The sequence below is a fragment of the Cyprinus carpio genome, chromosome A16 (assembly GCF_018340385.1).
Source record: "Cyprinus carpio isolate SPL01 chromosome A16, ASM1834038v1, whole genome shotgun sequence".
Classification (NCBI taxonomy): Eukaryota; Metazoa; Chordata; class Actinopteri; order Cypriniformes; family Cyprinidae; genus Cyprinus; species Cyprinus carpio.
Window position 1 is genome coordinate 1,953,200 of NC_056587.1, and position 19,309 is coordinate 1,972,508.

The 19,309-nt window shown below is 34.6% G+C and overlaps 1 protein-coding gene across 5 annotated transcripts in view; it reads right to left on the reverse strand.

Annotated features, from left to right (window-relative positions):
• trak1a (trafficking protein, kinesin binding 1a) overlaps nt 1-19,309 on the reverse strand; it is a 43,973-nt gene that overhangs the window by 5,097 nt on the left and 19,567 nt on the right. For 4 of the 5 annotated variants that reach the window (XM_042771995.1, XM_019117866.2, XM_019117868.2 and 1 more), the window contains 11 exons: nt 10,329-10,405; nt 10,023-10,139; nt 9,395-9,495; nt 9,103-9,211; nt 8,170-8,248; nt 7,765-7,895; nt 7,182-7,256; nt 6,770-6,907; nt 4,043-4,119; nt 3,537-3,770; nt 2,382-2,713 (listed from right to left, as the gene is read on the reverse strand). In XM_042771995.1, the coding sequence (XP_042627929.1) occupies nt 2,382-2,713; nt 3,537-3,770; nt 4,043-4,119; nt 6,770-6,907; nt 7,182-7,256; nt 7,765-7,895; nt 8,170-8,248; nt 9,103-9,211; nt 9,395-9,495; nt 10,023-10,139; nt 10,329-10,379 (1,444 nt within the window). In that variant the 5' untranslated portion in view covers nt 10,380-10,405. Of the gene's footprint in view, nt 1-2,381; nt 2,714-3,536; nt 3,771-4,042; nt 4,120-6,769; nt 6,908-7,181; nt 7,257-7,764; nt 7,896-8,169; nt 8,249-9,102; nt 9,212-9,394; nt 9,496-10,022; nt 10,140-10,328; nt 10,406-15,127; nt 15,885-19,309 lie in introns of those variants that run through there. The other variant, XM_019117867.2, reaches the window with a different exon arrangement.

Here is a 19,309-nt window from a genome sequence, read left to right on the forward strand (position 1 = left end):
TTCAGTAATGTAAATGTTGCTAAAATGGCTACTGAGATAGACAGTTTCAATGTTTAAAACATATATGGGAGTCTTTGTATTGTAAGGTATGCCTGCATTCCATTGCATTTTAGGGATACAATTATAATCTAACAAATTACTCAGTATGTGTTTTTATTATTCTATTCTATTCTATTCTTTTCTATTCTGTTCTATTTCATATGCCCATATGTTCAGCAAATACATATTTAACTGATAACATGATCATAAATACATATTAAACTATTTAATATTAATAAGTGAGTAATTTTAATTAGGGGTTAATTTCAGATTATAGTATGTAGTCTTGGATTTAATTACCTTTGCATGTGGTCATCATTTTAGTTAATTTAACTTAATCCATTTTATTGTAAATACAATCTGTGCCCTTAAAAATGTCATGGTACATAACCAAAGTTGTAATAATCATTGACTCTGGCTGTGGACAGACTAAAACAAAGAAAGAGAAAAGAAGGAGGGAGAAATTAACATTGTGTTTATTAGAGAGCTAAACACAGACAGGTAAGAAAATGAAAAGATAAGAAAACAAAAGAAGGATGCAAACACACAAACTTAAAATTGACAGAAACGAAGGGAGTAAACAGATATTGCAATGTATAGTTCACCCAAAAAAATGAAAATTCATATTGTTCCAAACCTGCATGAGTTTTCTGTTGAAAAGAAGATATTTTGAAAAGAAATGGCTCCGTCTTTTCTTTCTTTTTTTCATCAGTGGTAATCAAAATGAATTGGTTACCAGCATTCTTTAAAATAAACTCTTTTGTGTTCAGCAGAAGAAAGAAAGTCATACAGGTTTGGAATGTTATAAAGGTGAGTGAATGATAGAATAAAAAATCTTGAGCCAACTATTCCTCGAAAGCCTTTTCTCTGGAGCTAATCTATTAAATATACTCTTGGTACCTTTTAAAACATACTCAAAGATGTTAACGAAATCAGAGCATTGATAATTTGTTAACATGAGTTTTAGTTTCCTGCAATTCCTAATAAGCTTTACTAATGGGTAGGCTGTCACACTGTCTAGTTTATCTTTTAACTATAACCAGCAGAGGTCGCTAGAGATATGACTATGAATCATAAGGCTGTGAATGGTTAACAGTTAACACTTATCTAAAACTAAAGAACATGACAATCTGTTGCAGCTCTATTATTCAAAGATAAATTAATTCAGTGACCCTGTTGTTGACGTGAAGATAATAAACTCCACAAAAAACAATAAGTGAAAGATAAGCTTTGAAGAAGCATGTTTTTTACTTTTTTGTAAATGAAAATCACCATTTTAAAATACGCCTTAGTACCGCTATGAAAAATAACAACAACAAAAAAAAAAACCCAAATATAGACTATAAAGTGCATCATGGATAAGGCTGTGCTCCTCACATTAAATCCTAATTTTCAAATGCTGTTATATGTGCATGTGTGTATATTATACATATATATATATATATATATATATATATATATATATATACACACACATACACATACACACACGCACACATACATATACATACATATACATATACACAAAATTGGAATAACTACAGTTTTTATGTTTTTAAAAAGTCTCTTACGCTCAGCCAGAGTGCATTTATATGATCAGTTATATGCAACAAATAAACAATAAAAACATTTGTGGTATGTGTGTCATATTGTGAAATTTGATTATAATTTAGAAGTGTTTTTGATTACAATAAAAATCTTTTGTAACATTATAAATTTATTTATAAATGCATTTATAAATTTAAAGCATTTTTATAAATTTAAAGCATTATTGCTTAATATAAGTATTTTTTTCCTTTCTTCTTCTTTTTTTTTTTTAATTTTACTTAGTCCAAACATTTCAATGGCATGTGTATCATGGTTTCCACAAAAATATTAAGCAGCAAAAAATATTTTCAACATTGATAATAATAACAAATGTTTTCCGCACCAAATCAGCATATAAGAATGATTTCTGAAAGATCACGTTCAGTGACGTATTGAGTAATGGCTGCTGAAAATAAAGGAATCAATTATATGTTAAAATATATTAAAATAGAAAATAGTTATTTTGAATTAATAATATTTCATAATACTACTGTTTTTAATTGCATTTCTTAAAAACACAGCATTAGTGAGCATAAGAGACTTTTAAAAACATAAAAAACATCTTCTACATTCCAAACTTTTGACCAGTAGCGTGTGTATAGTGTGACGTGTCTAAATCTCAAACCAGCAGCGAGGTTGTGTGTGTCTGAAATAGAAGGAGTGTTGTGTAGACAGGTCTTCCGCACTGTGGTGCATTAATGCCCAAAGAGCATCAAACAATGAGAGGCTGAAAGGCCTGGACTTGGCTCGGTCACCTTCCAGAGGCTTGACGATCTGGAGTTTCTCCGGCAGGTAGGATCTGGTGCTGTAGATGGAGTAAACTGAGTGCAGGGTGCCCAGAGACATGATGCTGTCTGCCAGAGTGAGGGGGCCGCCGTCTTCACTGCCACTCCCACCATCTCTCTCTTCGTATAATTCGCTCTTCTCTTCTGCCAGGGCATTGAGTTTACGCTCTCTCTCCTCCTCAAAGAAACGCCGCTCACTAATATAGTTGTCTCGTCGAAGGGAAAGACGACGCAGTGCCGCCTTCAGGTCATGAGAGCCGGGTGTGCCAGGTGTGCCAGGCTTTCTGTTGGAGTCATCAGAGCTGGAACAAATATTACAGATAAACATTCAAACAATACAGTGTGGTCCAATGTCCACTAATGAAGTACACACACACCCACACATACCTAAATGTAACAATTTTTATTGTTTTAATATAAATAGAACCAACAAATCAATATAATTCTTGCCAGTGCAAATATGTAAGCTGATAATTACTTTCATGTTACAGTATAAATGCAATATATGATAAAAGGCTAATATTCTCTCTCTCTATTATTATTTTTTTATATAAATAAATAGAACACTAGTTACACTAAAGTCAATCTACAAGTTCAGAAAAATGGATATGGAGTTTTTAAAGACAAATCAATAATCAATATATATAGTTATATACAATAATCAATAAAGTAGTTATAGTTACTACAGATTAAACTAAACAAAGTTTTTTCTTTAAAACTACAGTATATCTATATAATTTAAAGACTGTTTAATGTTTTTGAAAGTCTTTTATGCTCACCAAGGGTGAATATATTTGTTCATAAATAAATAAATAAATAAAACAGGAATAGTGCAAAAACAAAAACTGCTATAATACATTTTATAAATAATTTAATCCCTTTGATGGAAATCTTCAGTGACACATTATTATTCAGAAATCAATCTAGTATACTTATTTGGTGCTCAGTTATTATCATTTATTTAAAAAATTTAATTAATTGTAATCAAGTCATTTTTCCAAATGATGTCCCTGGAGGTCCTCAAACAGAAAAAAATTGTCCCCAAACTATAGTTAAGAAAATACACAACATTTCTATCATACTGCTGAAATATTTATGGTTTAAAACCACGTTTGATGCTCTTACCCATCCTGATGTGACTGGGTTTCCATCAGCATACTGTTAGTGCGGTTGTCCATTTCAACACCGTCCCCTCCATACATGCTAGAACGGGGTGTGCTCAAACAACTAGAACGCCTGGAATTCGTACAGGATGTCTGATTGGACCCTGGGATGTTCAAGGGGGACGGGCCCATGGAGCGCTGCCGAACAGTCTGGTTGATGTTACGCACTGTCTCAAAGACACGTTTAGGGTGCAACCTGAACAAAAAGAGAAGACAAGAATGTCCAGAGGTTCATGCGAAGCATTCTGAGGTTTTTTTTTCTCTCTCTCCTTACTCTCCTTAAGCAGTTCAGATGGATTACAATGCCATCATTAGACAATTTGGACCTACAACCATTCGATTATCCGCTCAGATCTTTAACCAGTAAGCTAAACTGATGAAAATATAGTATGAAAATATTTTAAACATACAATGCCTTGTAACAGAGATTAGAATATATATTTATATTGCTCTGAAACACTAACACACCTTTGTTCCTCTACGTCTGGATCAGACATATGAATCTCTTTTCTCATGGTGCCTTCAATTTCAGCAGCTAAAGAGTCCTGTTACACACAAAGCAAAACACACCATTAGCCAGGGGAATAACAATACTAGTGTATATATACAATAGCATACTAGTGTACTGCTTACTGTAGCACACACTAAATAACAACAAATGCTTTAAAACAGTAATATACTACAGCTGATATCACACGACCTTATCAGAATATTTAATTCAGAATTGTTGTCCTCTTATAACTCTCTCTCTCTCGCTCTACACACACACACACAATTATATATATATATATATATATATATATATATAGATGGTTATGCGGATAGATAGATAGACAGATAGATAGATAGATAGATAGATAGATAGATAGATAGATATTAATTTAATGATAAATAATTCACAAATTAATAATACATTTAGGGCTGTCACTAACGATTATTTTGGTAATTGAGTAATTGGTTCCACAGCTCTGGCTAGGGATGTCAAATCATGCCCTTCGCTTGCGAGAGACGGTCTGTCCTCAGTTGTATCGGCCAAGGGGCTGCTGATAGCAGCTTAATCAACTCGGGGAACTATATCTGATTCCTCCAGAGTGGGGCCACCAAGAGGACCGAATACCTGACTTCCCTGATTCGTCTGATGACCTGAGGAAGCAGGGCAACTGGTGGCAGACTGGCGAGCGCTGGGCCAGTCATGGGCTAGGGCATCTCGCTGTATCAAAAAGTAAATTGGGCAGTGAAAGTTGTCTTCTGAGGCGAAGAGGTCCATCTCTGCCTTCCCGAAAGACAGACCAAATCATTTGGACCATTTAAGGATGTAATCTCCATTCTCCTGGAGATGCATTGTCCCTGGACAGCATGTTTACCCCTTGGTTCATTCTGCTTTGCACATAAACTGCTCTCAGCGAGAAGAGCTCGAGGACGTGGTGTAAGCGTTGCTCCCAGTTTGACCATGAGAACTCATACAGGACTCCCCAACCTGAGTTGGAGGCATATGTCGTGACCACCTTCCTTCTGGAGGTCAGTCCCAACTGATGTAATCCATGCCCGCATTCCGGGCAGAATCAATAACTGCCCCCAGAAAGACTACTCACTGGCTGAGAAAACAAAAAGCTCTTGGCTAAATGAATTCTCTTCCAGGTGGCTGAGCAGCAGCGGCCTGTGAGTGAAGAGTTCCCATTCTGATCTGGCTAAAATCAGCCAATCACTGAGGTAGTTCAGGATGCGGATTCCCAGCTGTCTCAGATGGGAAAGAGCCACGTTGATGCACATCGTAAAAGTGCATGGCGCCTGAGACAGTCCAAATGGCAGGACTGTATATTGATAGGCCACTCTCTCGAATGCGAATCTCAAAAATGTTCTGTAATGGGGCTATCTGGATATGAAAGTAAGCATCTTTCAGATCCACTGACAGAAACCAGTCCTCAGGTCATACTTGCGTGAGGATCTGTTTCAAAGTCAGCATCTTGAACAACTGATGGCTCATGAGTGAGTGGTTCAGATGCCTGAAATCGAGAATGGGTCTGAGCCTGCCATCTTTCTTGGGAATGAGGAAGTAACAGCTGTAAAAGCCTGACTCGCTGTTCACTAGAGGAACCATTTCCACGGCTTCTTTTGCAAGCAGTGTTTGTACTTTGGACCGGAGAATGTGAGCATCATTGTCCCGTATCGTAGTTTGAATGATACCTCTGAAGGGAGGTGGCCTGCAAGCGAACTGAAGCAAGTAGCCTCGTTCTATGGTTTTTAGAAACCAAACTGACACATCCAGGATAGCTTTTCAAGCTTGAAGCCGGATGGCAAGTGGTCTGAGTTTCTCGAATGGTAGATCACCGCACGGAGTCAAGGAACAGACATTCATGGTAATGAGGAAAAAAGAAATGCTCTTCTGAGTATGTGGGTCTCCTATCACAGCGGGAGTTTGCTTGGGTGCGCACTGAATGCAAAGGACGGATCCAGCTTGAATAAAGCTTCCATCGTTCAGTGTTAAGTGGAGGGATGGAGAGCAAGTGCGAGAATTCTTAGAGCGAGTTCCAGCCTCAGTAAGAACTGACCCTGTCCTCTTCCTCTCGTTCCTCTCTTCCTGCATTTGGATCAGGACAGCCTCTGAGGCTCAGGGTCCAATGTCACTCTGGGGCGGGGACCTTGACGCTTAGGAGACTGGTAGTGTTTCGTCACCAGGGGGTGCTGCTGAAGCCCAGGCTCAGATTTAGGTTGGGGCTGAGGTGGCGCCGGCTTGGCAGGCTGCTGAGAGGGCGGAGATGCTCCACACATGCAAACGATAACAGTTTGTGTGGAGTAGCGTTTCCTGTGAACGGAGACGCTCTGAGATGCAAGAACGTAACCTTCTCACATGTTCGCATATATTAAACCTGCATCGAATTTATTTATTTAATTGAATTGTAGAATTTGTGAATTCACAAAAGTACTATGCTTTATTATGATTTTTAAATGGGTTTAATATATCATGCAGCCTTAGAAATCTATATAATAATGCATTTAATAGATTCTTGTCAGTGAAATGTGCCACTTCCGGTATTAAGCCAGTTACTCGACACGGGCAAAATTCTATCGAGGATTTTTTATAATCAAGTATTCAAATTGAATTGAGTAATCGTGACAGTCCTAAATACATTATTACGTTTACATTTTTAAGAAAATATTAAAACAATAATAATTTTCTTGTTGTCTGTTTCTCACCATGGGGAAGAGGCCGAGAGAGTGGAATCGTCGCGGTGTACTTAGAGGCAGCGTTTTATTCCTGAAGTTCTTCAGTTCCTCCTGAGCTTCACGAAGCATCTCCATACATTCAGCATACTTATCCTCCAGCTCCCTTAGCTACAGAAAGAAAGAAAAAAACAAATAAAGACTGAGATGAAGAGACTGATAGCAGGTGAAAACAGTAGTAAAATTAATTTAATCAGTCAGATCACTGTTTCAATTTAAATAACACAATTCAATGGATAATACACACCAATTTTATGGAAAAACTTAAACTTAAAGAAACTTGAAACTTACACACCAATTTTATGGTTAATTGTTACATGGCGGCATTTTAGTTGAATTACAGTATTTGAATATGCTGGTGCATTTGAGTGTGTGTGCACGTTACCTCTGCTGTAAGTGCTCTTTGGGCATCCTTAGCAGCTCCCAGGTGCTGGGTGAGCTCTTCGTTTTCTAGTGCATACTGAAAAATAACAAACATTACACTTGAATACACAGGCAGAACTTTGCTTCCTATAACTGACAGCACAACAAACTGAACTAAATGAGAACCAAATAAAAAACTGTCATGATTATGCTTCATTAATGCGTTTCTTATTAGCAATGAACATTGAACACAGCAGCATTAATTTAGGTTCTTATATCACACTAAAGAAAACTAGTCAAGCTAGTGAAATAAATAATACAAAAAAATTATTATCAACAATATTAATATTATTACTATTAAAATGTATCAGTAATAATAATAATAATAAATAGCAGGTGATGTATTCCTGTAACTGTCTATTTAGCAGGTTGTGTTAAATGGTTTTATCTTGCAGTTTTTAAATATAGTTTTAATATATTTTTATATTTATAAGATTGCATGTTGTGTTATATTGACCAATTCTGTGTTATATTGACCAGTCTGAAACAAGTATTTCAGAGAGCCATGTATTAATCACATCTACTGCACAGTGAGAAGAACTCACAGATTTGGCTTTTTTCTGCAGGTCCACGATCTGAGAGAGTAGGTGAGTAATTTCCTCTTGCTGCCGAGAGGCGTCCTCTGTTTTCTTAGCCAGCTCCTCCGCGATCGTAGAGATCTGTATGTTAGCATCTCCTAAGGGGGAAGAGATAGACTTCATGTATCAAACGCAGCCTTGATAAACAAAAACCATGGAAAGTCCCCAATCCCCATTCAAAACAAGTTATACATTAGCCCCGCAGTATGTGCAGTTCATGCCATTAATAACTATACTGTTATACTACAATGATGGACCAATAAGGTAATGAATAGCTTACATGAATGTAACTAGTGTAGGATGATTATGTAATATCAGTTTACACTGGGAGGGAATATGATCGTTTATGGGGAAATAGGTGGATCTACTCACTGAGTTCTTTAACACAGTCATTTACAAGCTGTTGTTCCTTTTCCTCATACGAGATGGTCTCTGTCTCCAAGTGATTTGCCTAAAAACACACGCACGCGCACACACACACACACACACACACACACACACGTTAAGGAATGATCTGAATAAACAATGGAGGTATCACTTTACAAGTCTCATTCTTTGTTTCAGTGGTTTTGTCTAGTACCCGTGTTTTAGAACAAAACAGTCTAGGTTGAATTTAATCTGCAGCAAAAGGCAAAGCTATGGAGTTGTTACACAAGCTTGTTGTTTTCATGTCATGACCCAGTTTAATGGAGTTCACATAAACTGAGAAATGTTATACTGTGATGTCTTTGGATTTGCATTCATCTGTTGTTACTGAAGTTTCTAAAATGTTTTGTTGTGAATAGGTCTTGTGTATGTGTGGATGAAGATTTCATATCAGTGAGGCATGCAATTCCACCTGTCTGTTGGGGTCAGAGGCCCCACATACGTCACTGCAGATCTACAGTTACAGTGAGGGAGGCAATAAATCAAGAAAGAGAGACATCCTGATTGTGCAAGCGAACTGAATTTACTTCTGACTGTTTTGCAGTGTCAAAAACATAATATAATCTAAAAAGTTTAAAATTATTTTTTTTTAAAGGGTATTAAGTTATATTTCAACTACCCACATATCTATGTGGGTGTGTTTATATTTGCTTATAAGTTATCATTGTATTATTATTTCCCAGTTTTATTTATCTAAAGTGCACAGATAACTGGCAAATATCTTTATCTGGGAATGAAGCAGTTACATATTGTGTTTGTCTTGGAAATGTGATATACCTGAAAGTCTGATACGTTTGACTGGAGGCTGTTTCGAATATTATTATGCAAAGCATTCTTATGAGCAGCTGAAAGATGTAAGGCCAGGTCTCACTCTCTCACCTCTGATCGCAGGACGATGTTCTCTTCCTCCAGGTCAAAGAGTTTCTTCTGTAGTGAATCCAGAGGAAGGTAATTCGGGACCGTAAAAGACGATTCATTTCTGCGAATACTGCAAGAACAGATGTGCCTCCTTTAGTACATAGAAATCTCCTCACTGAAAGTAACAGATTTGTACAATTTTCAAGCAAAAATAGAAAAATAATAGAACTCCACACAATTTGAGGTATTTATTAATCCATGAATGATACCTCAAATTGTGTGGAGTCTATTATTATTGTACTCATGGACTCACGGTGTGGTAGAAGCAGACTCTCCATCACTTTCCTCAGCTGCACTAGTATAGAACTGCAGGAGTTCCTCCTTCATCGACAGATCGTGACGCAGCTGAGACACCTGTATGGACACATACAAACACTCACTGTACGCACGCAACAATAACTGTAGACTCAAATAGAATGTGTCATTTTATACAAGAATGTTTTTAGATTAAATGTTTTATGCTGCTAAAAAAAGAATGTTCTTTAACGGTTCTTTACATATATTAATACTGTACTTAGTAATACTGAGAGCCATTTTTATGCTGACATGGTTCTTTGTGTTTGAGTTATTTAGCTCCACCTTCACAGAATGTCAACACACTCTCAACAAGTACTTTATATCCTTCTTAAAATGTCCATTAATTTTAACTTTCAAAGTGTAACTGGACAGTTCTTCAAGGAACCTTTTCAGAAGGGGTCTTTTTAGTATCAAAAAGGGTTCTGCTATTTTTGCAAGCTTAAACAACCCTAATTTGATGCTGTTTAAAAACATTCTTCTTTAAAGGGTGTGTAATTTCGGGCACCACTGTTGGCATTAAATTTAGAAAGTAAAGATGGCATTAGCCTACATGCTTGTCTCACCTTTCAATTTTCTTCTCTTACCTCTTCTCGAATGTGCTCCACCTGCTCCTCCAGGACAGTGTTCCTCTCACTGAGGGTTTTGTTCTTTTTTAGCAGAGACTGGCCAATTCGAGCTGCCAACTCCAAATCCCGCTCTTTCTGAATTGACACATAAAGGAACACAAAGTGACCCCATAAGTTTTCTGTTTAGCTTTACATTCGCTATTATGGTACACTGTTAGACCTACATCACAACACGTGGCACACGCTTTACACCAAAAAAACAAAAAAAAAATCCTTCACTCTATTTTTTTTTAATGACACATCCTCCCACTTCCCACGGCTTACCTCCTCCAGGAGACGTGTCACAGCATCTATATCATTATATGTCTTAGTCATCTGGCCCACTCGATCAGCACATAGAACTGTGGGAACAGAGGAATAAAAATGAAAAATGACATACTCAATGACAAACTCAAAATAAACAATTCTAGGTTACAGGTACACTGTGTTTAAAACACAAAAGTACCAGTATATACAGTAATATAAGAGGTGTCTACATGCTCAGAACACATCTGGATATTTATTACTTGTGAAAAAGAAGTAAACTTGAACATATACTTATTATGATTACATAAAACCTGCTTATTGTGAAAATAATATACTTTAAATGAATATAACATTTTTGCATGTTTTCAGCAAATGAAAATTGTTAAAAATTTATATTAAACGCAGTTAGCTGAACGTCAGTTTGCTTTAGTGCGACCCACTTAAGTAGGACTTAAGTACATCTTTATATGTCATAAACAGTCATAAATATACTCTCTGAAAGTACACTTAACTGGTCTTTTTTAATTTCATTAATATAATATCTGCGAGAACAGTTTTTTCCAACGCTATCTCACGACCAATTCGTATGTATTTTACGAGGTGGCTAATTCGTATGAAATTTGTACGACCTCACTTGTGCGATTTTATACGATTTGTCTAAACCCCAGTGTCGGTTAGGTTTAGGGGCGGGGTTAGGTGTAGGTCATTCATCACACGGTCTAACTGACTTTCTTCCACAATTTTATCTTTGCTATAATAGATCTCTTCTCCACGGAAATCTTCTATTTTATCACAATGGTGATAAAACAACCATTGCCATCATAATATTCTGTCATTATCAACAAGTCAGCATATAACAGCTTATAAATAACTCAATGGAATTATTACAGTCACAACCAGCAGATCCTTCCCTGCCGACATGTCTGAAGCAAAGCATTTTTAGCACAATATAATAAAATATTTTATGGTGTGATAAAAAAATTATCATGCAATAAAGATGTGGTCTAAAGATAAATTTACAATATAAGAAAATGTTTTATATTGCATGATAAAAAATATGATCATGCCATACAAATGTGGTCCAAACATGAAATTAATTATTTTACAGAGCAATATAAATAATCATAAACTAAATATATGCATAATGGAAACTCTAATTTTTCATTACATTAGCATGCATTTCACTGGTTTGACAAACACATAGTCCTGTCCCAAAACTCAGGATGCTCAAAAAAAAAATTCATTTTCATTAGGACAACAAACATTTACATTATTGCTGTACTGCTGGTGAGAAGGACACTAGAGACCATGATAATGCTTCCAACTATTCAAAAGCAGCACAAAAAAAATTATTTGAGTCAAGTATGGTGTTAAAGAATCAAATGCAAAGCAGAAATTTCCATCTGCGTCACAGTCATTACAGAGAGAACAGAGACTCTACCCAGCACCTGAATCCAACACCCAGATATTGACCTGCCTGCAACACCCAGCTATAAACCACACAGAAACATTCCTGAACCAAGACTCATTTAAACACTCATCAGCTCCATACTTTATTCTTCTCTACTCAGGCAATATTGCAGAACATTTCCAGTGTTATTATTTGATCAAGGTTGAAAATATTTATTTAGGAGCAATAGTTTTATGCATGGTTTCATTGTATTGTACTGTAGGTTAAACTTAGATCAGCAGATCTTGTTATGAACTGTGAGTCACACTACAACAATGGCTGATAGGATACGGATGAATAGTAAACTTAACAAACCCACCCAATGCATCTCAAAGTACAGCAATGGCATTGCTCTGTGATATTATTCTCATTTAAGAACAATTACTATAGTTCCTGAGAACAAACCAAAGTCCTAAACAGATCAGCCTCCAATAGTGTTTAATAATTCAACCACCAAAATCAATAATAAAAATCACAATGTTAAAAATTCATCAAAAATGGCAGTCTTACATGACAGAAGCTTTCCATACTAGCTCGAATAAATATAAAATAAAAAACACCACTGAAACAATCATTAAATTTGTTTTCTTGTGATTTTAAAAGACCATTAGATCTAAAGGCTTTAAGCTTAAATGCTTGAAATTACTTTTATTAAATATAAATAATAACACTTCACAATAAAATATACACTACTCTTGAAAATTTTGGGGAAGGTAAGATTTTTTTTTTTTTTTTTTTTTTTTTACGTTTTTTGAAAGAAGTCGTTGTTCACCAAGACTGCATTTATTTGATCAAAAATACAGTAAAACAGTTATTGTGAAACAATATTGTGAAATATTATATCAATTTAAAGCAACTATTTAACATAATTTAAAATGTAATTTATTTATTTTTTCATTTATTTTTAATAGAAATCTTTTGTAACATTGTAATTGCCAATTTAATACATCATTGCTCAAAAAAAAATTATTTAGGTAAAAAAGTTTTATAATTAATAAAAACTAGCTTTTTTAAATGGTTGGCTAATTTGATTAAAGCTATGTAATAAAAATAAAAACAATATAGGGAATATAAATAATATTTTATGTATTTATATATGTTTTAACATATTTAGACAATTCCTATTATTCAAAAACTGCCAATGTAAAGAATGAGCAAGGGTGTTAAAACTTTAGTTTGACTGTGTATGTCATCTTAAAGAGACATCTAAAAAACCTCACTGAACAGAATATATAACACATACAGTATATACCCCAAATATCTCTCACCATGTTTAAGGACATCACATTATGTATTTTTCATAGTTCAGTGGCCATCACAAATAAATGAACCTGCTCAGCAAGGTTTATTTACACGGGTAAACACTCATTAAAGACCAAGTTATACTATTAACAGCTGTTGGTCTAAGTTCCCAGGACAGGGTGCTTCACACTCAATAACAAATTTTTCCGTCCACCAGCATGTATACACATACACTTGAATGATCCCAGTACCATGACTCTCAACACCAGACCAAACAACAAACTAAGAGCAACCATACACGACGACCTGCCATCAAACCAGCTCCCACTGCACAGAGACAAATATTCCCACACTGTAAACTGGACACAAAGAACACAGTCAGGCATTAATAGCTCCCACACATCTTGTTTAGTGCATGAATAAAGGTGAATTTCTTGGTCCTGAAATAACCTTCAACAAAAGGTCAGTTTTCACTTGTGCAAATACAGAAATAAACATTTACAGCTTTTCAGTAGCACTTTCAATCAAGCCTATATACATAATGCATTATACATGTATTGTTAGTGAGTTCTAAAGCTTGTTTATTTTATATACAGTATGCTTGAAAATAAACAATTCAATTTATCATTGCAGATATAATCTACCTATTGATTGCTACACTGCTAAAAAAGCATAATGCATTATAACACAAGAAAGATATAACCCATAAGTTATGGTACTATTTATTTTAATGCATTTCACAGTACCGAAACATAACAGTTAATTACGTAAGTTTCAGTGTAATAGTGTCACAATTATTAACACATGTAACTGATTATGTTATTATGTAAATGTTAACCCTTAAAATGCACAGCTAACTGGTTCTAGAATATAATCACTTGCATATCTTTATAAACCTGATTATAAAGATACAATGCATTTGATAACTTAGTTAATTAGAGTGTGTTATACCTACTTAAGGATGCTGTGGGGTGACTGTCACTGTAATAAGGTAATAAATATATATTTATAAATATAAATCTAAACATGACATTTTTTACACTGTCTATATGTAATGACATAGATAAAGATAAAATAGAGGAAAAATTACCCACACATATAAATTAGGGCAAACAAACAAACAAACAACCATGATTAAATACACAGAAGAATACCTGAAATTTAGTGTTAGTTTAAAAATAAAATATTTATAAATAATTAATTATATATTCTAGGCTTCAACTAAGATGTTACTAGCTTTTGTTTTTATACTCCAACTGTATTATTTTTATTTTATTGTTTTTGTTAATTTGTTACTATATTGTTTTTATTATTAGAATTTTTTGTTTTTTTTATTTTTTTTATTATTATTGTGGTCAACACCAAAGTTTACACTGTAAAAAAAGAGAGAGAGAGAAAGTGTTTTACAAGAAAACACTATTTCTTTCTACTTAAAAATATCACATTTAATTCAGTGTGGTACTTTCCATTTCTTTGTAATTGTTTGTGAAATTTACTGTCAATAGTTTTGAAAATTGGTTTCAAAACTAAATCCTAGGCCAAAAAAAAAGAAAAAAAAAAGTAGTTGATATAGTGAAGTTTTACTCTTGTTATATAATGGCATACTTGCAGTACGTGCTGGCATGCACGCTGTAATACCATGAGAATTGTCTGTGCAGTGTTGACATGATCAACATTAAGAAATGTTCTGGGACAGGGCAAATTCATAATAAATCTAAACAACATACCATGAACTTAATTAGCCACAAGCTAAATCATATTTTAATACTTGTTCCTAAAACTTTATGATTAATACACTGAAACTAAATGACTCGAACTGTGTAACTCCCTGATGTCCTTCAGCACTAACATCAGTAACGATGTTCTAATACAGCGAATATTAGGAAACACAAATATTGATAAGATCAGAAAGAAGAGTAAACCCGACAAGATGAAGAATCTGACGCAATGTGTACATTTTATATGCCCTATGTCATCACCAAGCATGGAAAAACCTGTTTAGATGGTTTAGATTTCAAAATGAGCTGAAATACACTGAGTTACTGTGACAGTACCGTGTCTTTGATAGCACTAGGACTTTTGACTTTTAAAAGGATCAAAATGTCAAAGGGTACAGGTACTGTACCTTCCTCCAGGCTATAAGGCTCCACATCTTCCTCATCACCCTCATCATCAGCATTGTTTGAGCTAAAGTAAGACGAGGTAGAAATTTCCAGGATCTCTGAAGAGGAGTCAAACTCAAAGTACTCCTCATTAGAGTGATCAAGAGTCAATGCCATGCTGTCACTGGGCTAGTTAAGCCCAGGCTGGCTCAGCCATCTCACGTCCACAGCCATCTGTGAGACTGTGACATTGGGCTGGACATTTAACTCTATCTCAAAGATCAGATAGACGGTCTCTGACTGACACACACCTGTCACAGGAGACTCAGTGCTTGGATGCTACCACTTAGATAAGTAAAAGCAAGGGATATGTCACTTAAGTAAGAAAATAACCTAACTACATTTTTGTAGAACAACATGCATTTTTGAATAGAACTGTAAGAAATCACATAAGGATTTAGATTAAGATTAGTCTAACTTAAAACTTTAAAGAAAGTCCCTCCCCCCCTTCTGCAGATGACAGAATGGTACTTTCCACTGACGTACCATGGCAACCTATCAAGGCGTGACTGAGTTGTGTTTGACTACACCTGTTGTGTGGGCGGAGCCTGTGCATGTTCCCTTATGAAAACATTCCACATCGCCATAGAGAAGGCAAACAGGACATCTGACACAACAGGAACCATAAATTAAAATACAAAGGATAAAATGGCCTGTTACCAAAAATACATATTTTAATACAAAATATGAGTAATTTTGGTAAGTGTACTGCACCAGAAATACATACATTTTTGTATAAATGCACTATTTAAAATAATAATAATAATAATTTAGCACATTTTCCGTCCTACACACACACACACACACACACACATTACTCCATCATCAAAATAATTATATAACTAATTTTAACTTATTACACAATTATTACAACATGTTCTCAATATGTATTTTAAATGTGATATTCATCATCAATTTGTATTAATCTTCATTTATGTATAAAATTTACAGACATGCAAATGTTTACAAATCCTTATTTATTTTGAATCAACTGATCGCTTGATTCTCTGTGGTCATAATTAATTATATTACATTTTCAATTATATTTATTTACCACAGTTGGCTAATTTTCTTCATTTGAAATGATAACATTTCATTGTGTTCTGTGTGACTTCTGAAACCACAAAGACTTCTGGTCCTAGGTAATTTCTATTATTTGAAACCAAGCCACCATTAGAAAATTAAAAATCAAACTTGAATAATAAAATGTCTTGTAATCATTTAGAAATGATCAATCATGTAATAGTTATTTTGTTCGATATTTGTGAGCTTTCATCCATTCGTATATGTCATTATTGTATGTTTAAGCATCTATCCAAAATTACAATAAATAAATAAATTAATAAATTCTGTACCTGGTAATTTTACGTACAAATTTCCATCCATAAACAATTTCGACCAGACTGATTAATAATTTGCCTCACAAAGCAAAAAGCTAAACAAAATTTCTTAGGAACGTGCTGAATCATTTTAGTTTATGATAGTGTAATATGGTAATAGACTTTACCCTTTTAAACTCAATAACTTGACAAATGGAGTGTGAAGACATGCGGTGTTTGATAACAACACTTCTACACTTGTGCAACTCCACCTAGTCTAACAATGTCACATAATTCACATATTAATGATGTCTGGGTTTGTTTTATCACTCATTTCTCATTATTTTGACAGAATGCAAATTGCTTATAATTGCAATGGAGTCTGCAGCGTTACTTCCTGTAAATGTGGTTTGCTGAAGGCCTTCATTCCTATGGAAACACAATAGCATGACAGGAATTGGACGATGCCACAATGGCTGAGGCCTTGAAGTGGGGGGGGGGTTCTTTAGTGAGAACTTAACCATGGCTGAGCCTTTGTGCTTTAGCTCCATTGAAGAGCCTAAATGGAAAAGCAAGAAAAGGGAGGCTGAAAATGGTCAAGAATAATGTGAAGGGCTGGGAAAACTTTGAAAGGGGAGGAGAAAGTGAGAATGGGAGTATGGAAGAATGGGAGGAATAGAGACCCAAACCACAACACAGAATAGGGGAAAAAGAAAAAAAAAACCTTTAGTACTAAATAGTATATAGTTAACTGTACATTTTAAACACAAACAATTCATACTGACTAGTTTTTCACACCACAGACTCAGCCTGAGAGATTTCTGTATTGACTGCAAAAGTGACAGCCAACAACAGTCGGTGTGTTTGAAAACATGTACGCATCCATCTAACATCTCTGCATTGTTTATTACTGTCTTTACACTGTATTAAAATTATCCTTCACTTCTGTGACTCATTGATGTTATTTATTTATTTTTTATTTGTTTCCCAAATTTTGGTAATGTGATAAAAGTGAGACAGTTAGCTATTTATTATAGACCAGGCATGACTAAATAAACATTGCATATGCATAATTTGACACCTGAACTTGCATAACACGCTGCATGTGACACAACATTGCAGTAAATGACTGGGATCAAAACAGCGTACACTGTAAAAAAAAAAAAGTCTGTAAAAATACAGTACAATATACTGTAATAATTTAAAGGAATTTTCTGTATTTTCTTTTTACAGGTGTTTTTCCATATTTTTTAATTACGCTTTGAATTGTGGAAACAAGGAGCTCAGTCGACAATCGGTGCAAAAAAAGTGCTTGAGCAGGCATCGTTATTCACGGAGATAGCCTCGGTCTAAATTTCATTTTAAAGTCGGATTTCGGGTTTGATGTACCGTTCTTACACTTCCATTGTAAATATTTTTTTGCTAAATGTAACAAACTGTAACGTTAACTTAGTTGCTGCCTGGCTTGTTTGGCAAATGAATGTCGGAACCATCACATCTTAATGTTACTCGATGTGGAGGTATGTGTTACAGTGCTCACTTTTGTAGATAGAAGTTTATTAACTTTTAAATGCTGTTGATGCAGTGTATTTGTTACTGAGAGTGTCGTAAAGTATATGGCATTTTAACGATACTGAGGTGATGTTAAGCAGCTGTGATAACATTAAATCTGAAGTGGGGTACAACTGTGTTTAGAGCGCTTTATGCCTTCAACAGGAGCTGGCAGAGTGATTGGCAAGAAAAAAAGGCACTATTATGACTTTTATTTATTTAAAGGGATATTCCACCACAAAATGAAAATGTTGTCATTAATCACTTAACCCCATGTCGTTCCAAACCCGTAAAAGCTTCATTCGTCTTCGGAACACAATTTAAGATATTTTGGATGAAAACCGGGAGGCCTGTGACTGTCCCATAAACTGCCAAGTAAATAACAGTGTCAAGGTCCATAAAAGGTATGAAAGTCATCATCAGAATATTTATTTTCTACTCAAGATAGGCCTATTTTATCATTTGTTTTAGAAATTTCTGTTGCTTACAGAAGAAAATGTAAATCTACAGAATTTTCCATTTTAATGTTGAAGGTAATGTCTGTAAATTTGACAGAAAATGTCCTGATAATTTTCTGCCAGTACATTATCTGTTTTTTTTTTTTATGGAATTTTTTTTTACAGTGCAGTTTTCTGCAGGATTACATAACCATCCCAATTCTAAGGAAAGGTATTACAAGGAAGAAAGGATAAGGCAGCAATCAGTCATCAGAGAGCAATACAACATCCAGCAGGCATAAATCAGAGTGCAGTGCTGCGATATAACCTGCTGCTTGTGAAACAGCCGGAGGGAAACCCTCATAATATGAATTTATAAAATGTAAATTAAACATGAATAATAATAATAATAATAATAATAATAATAATAATAATAATAATAATAATAATAATACATTTTAAAATGAATTAAAATTATAAATAAATAATTTATAATTCCCATGGGTAACTCTCCCCACCCCTCCGCCCACTTATTCCCCCTTAGTGGCATCATTAAATAAATAAAAACAAGAAATGTTGACATAAGACTATTACAAATTATTTAAAATTCTGAACAATTTATATGTAATGATTAAAAAAAAAAGTGATTTTTTTTGCCTGCCACAGGATGCTGTCTGGAACATTCTTAAATCATTTTGGATAACATAATCATCAGGTTTTACACAAATTTGTAAATTTCTTGTCAGCTTGAGTGGTGCTGTCATTAAAAAGCTAATGAATTTTTCAATTAAACTTTTCACTCAATTTGAGGGAAAATGTTAATTAAATAAATACATAA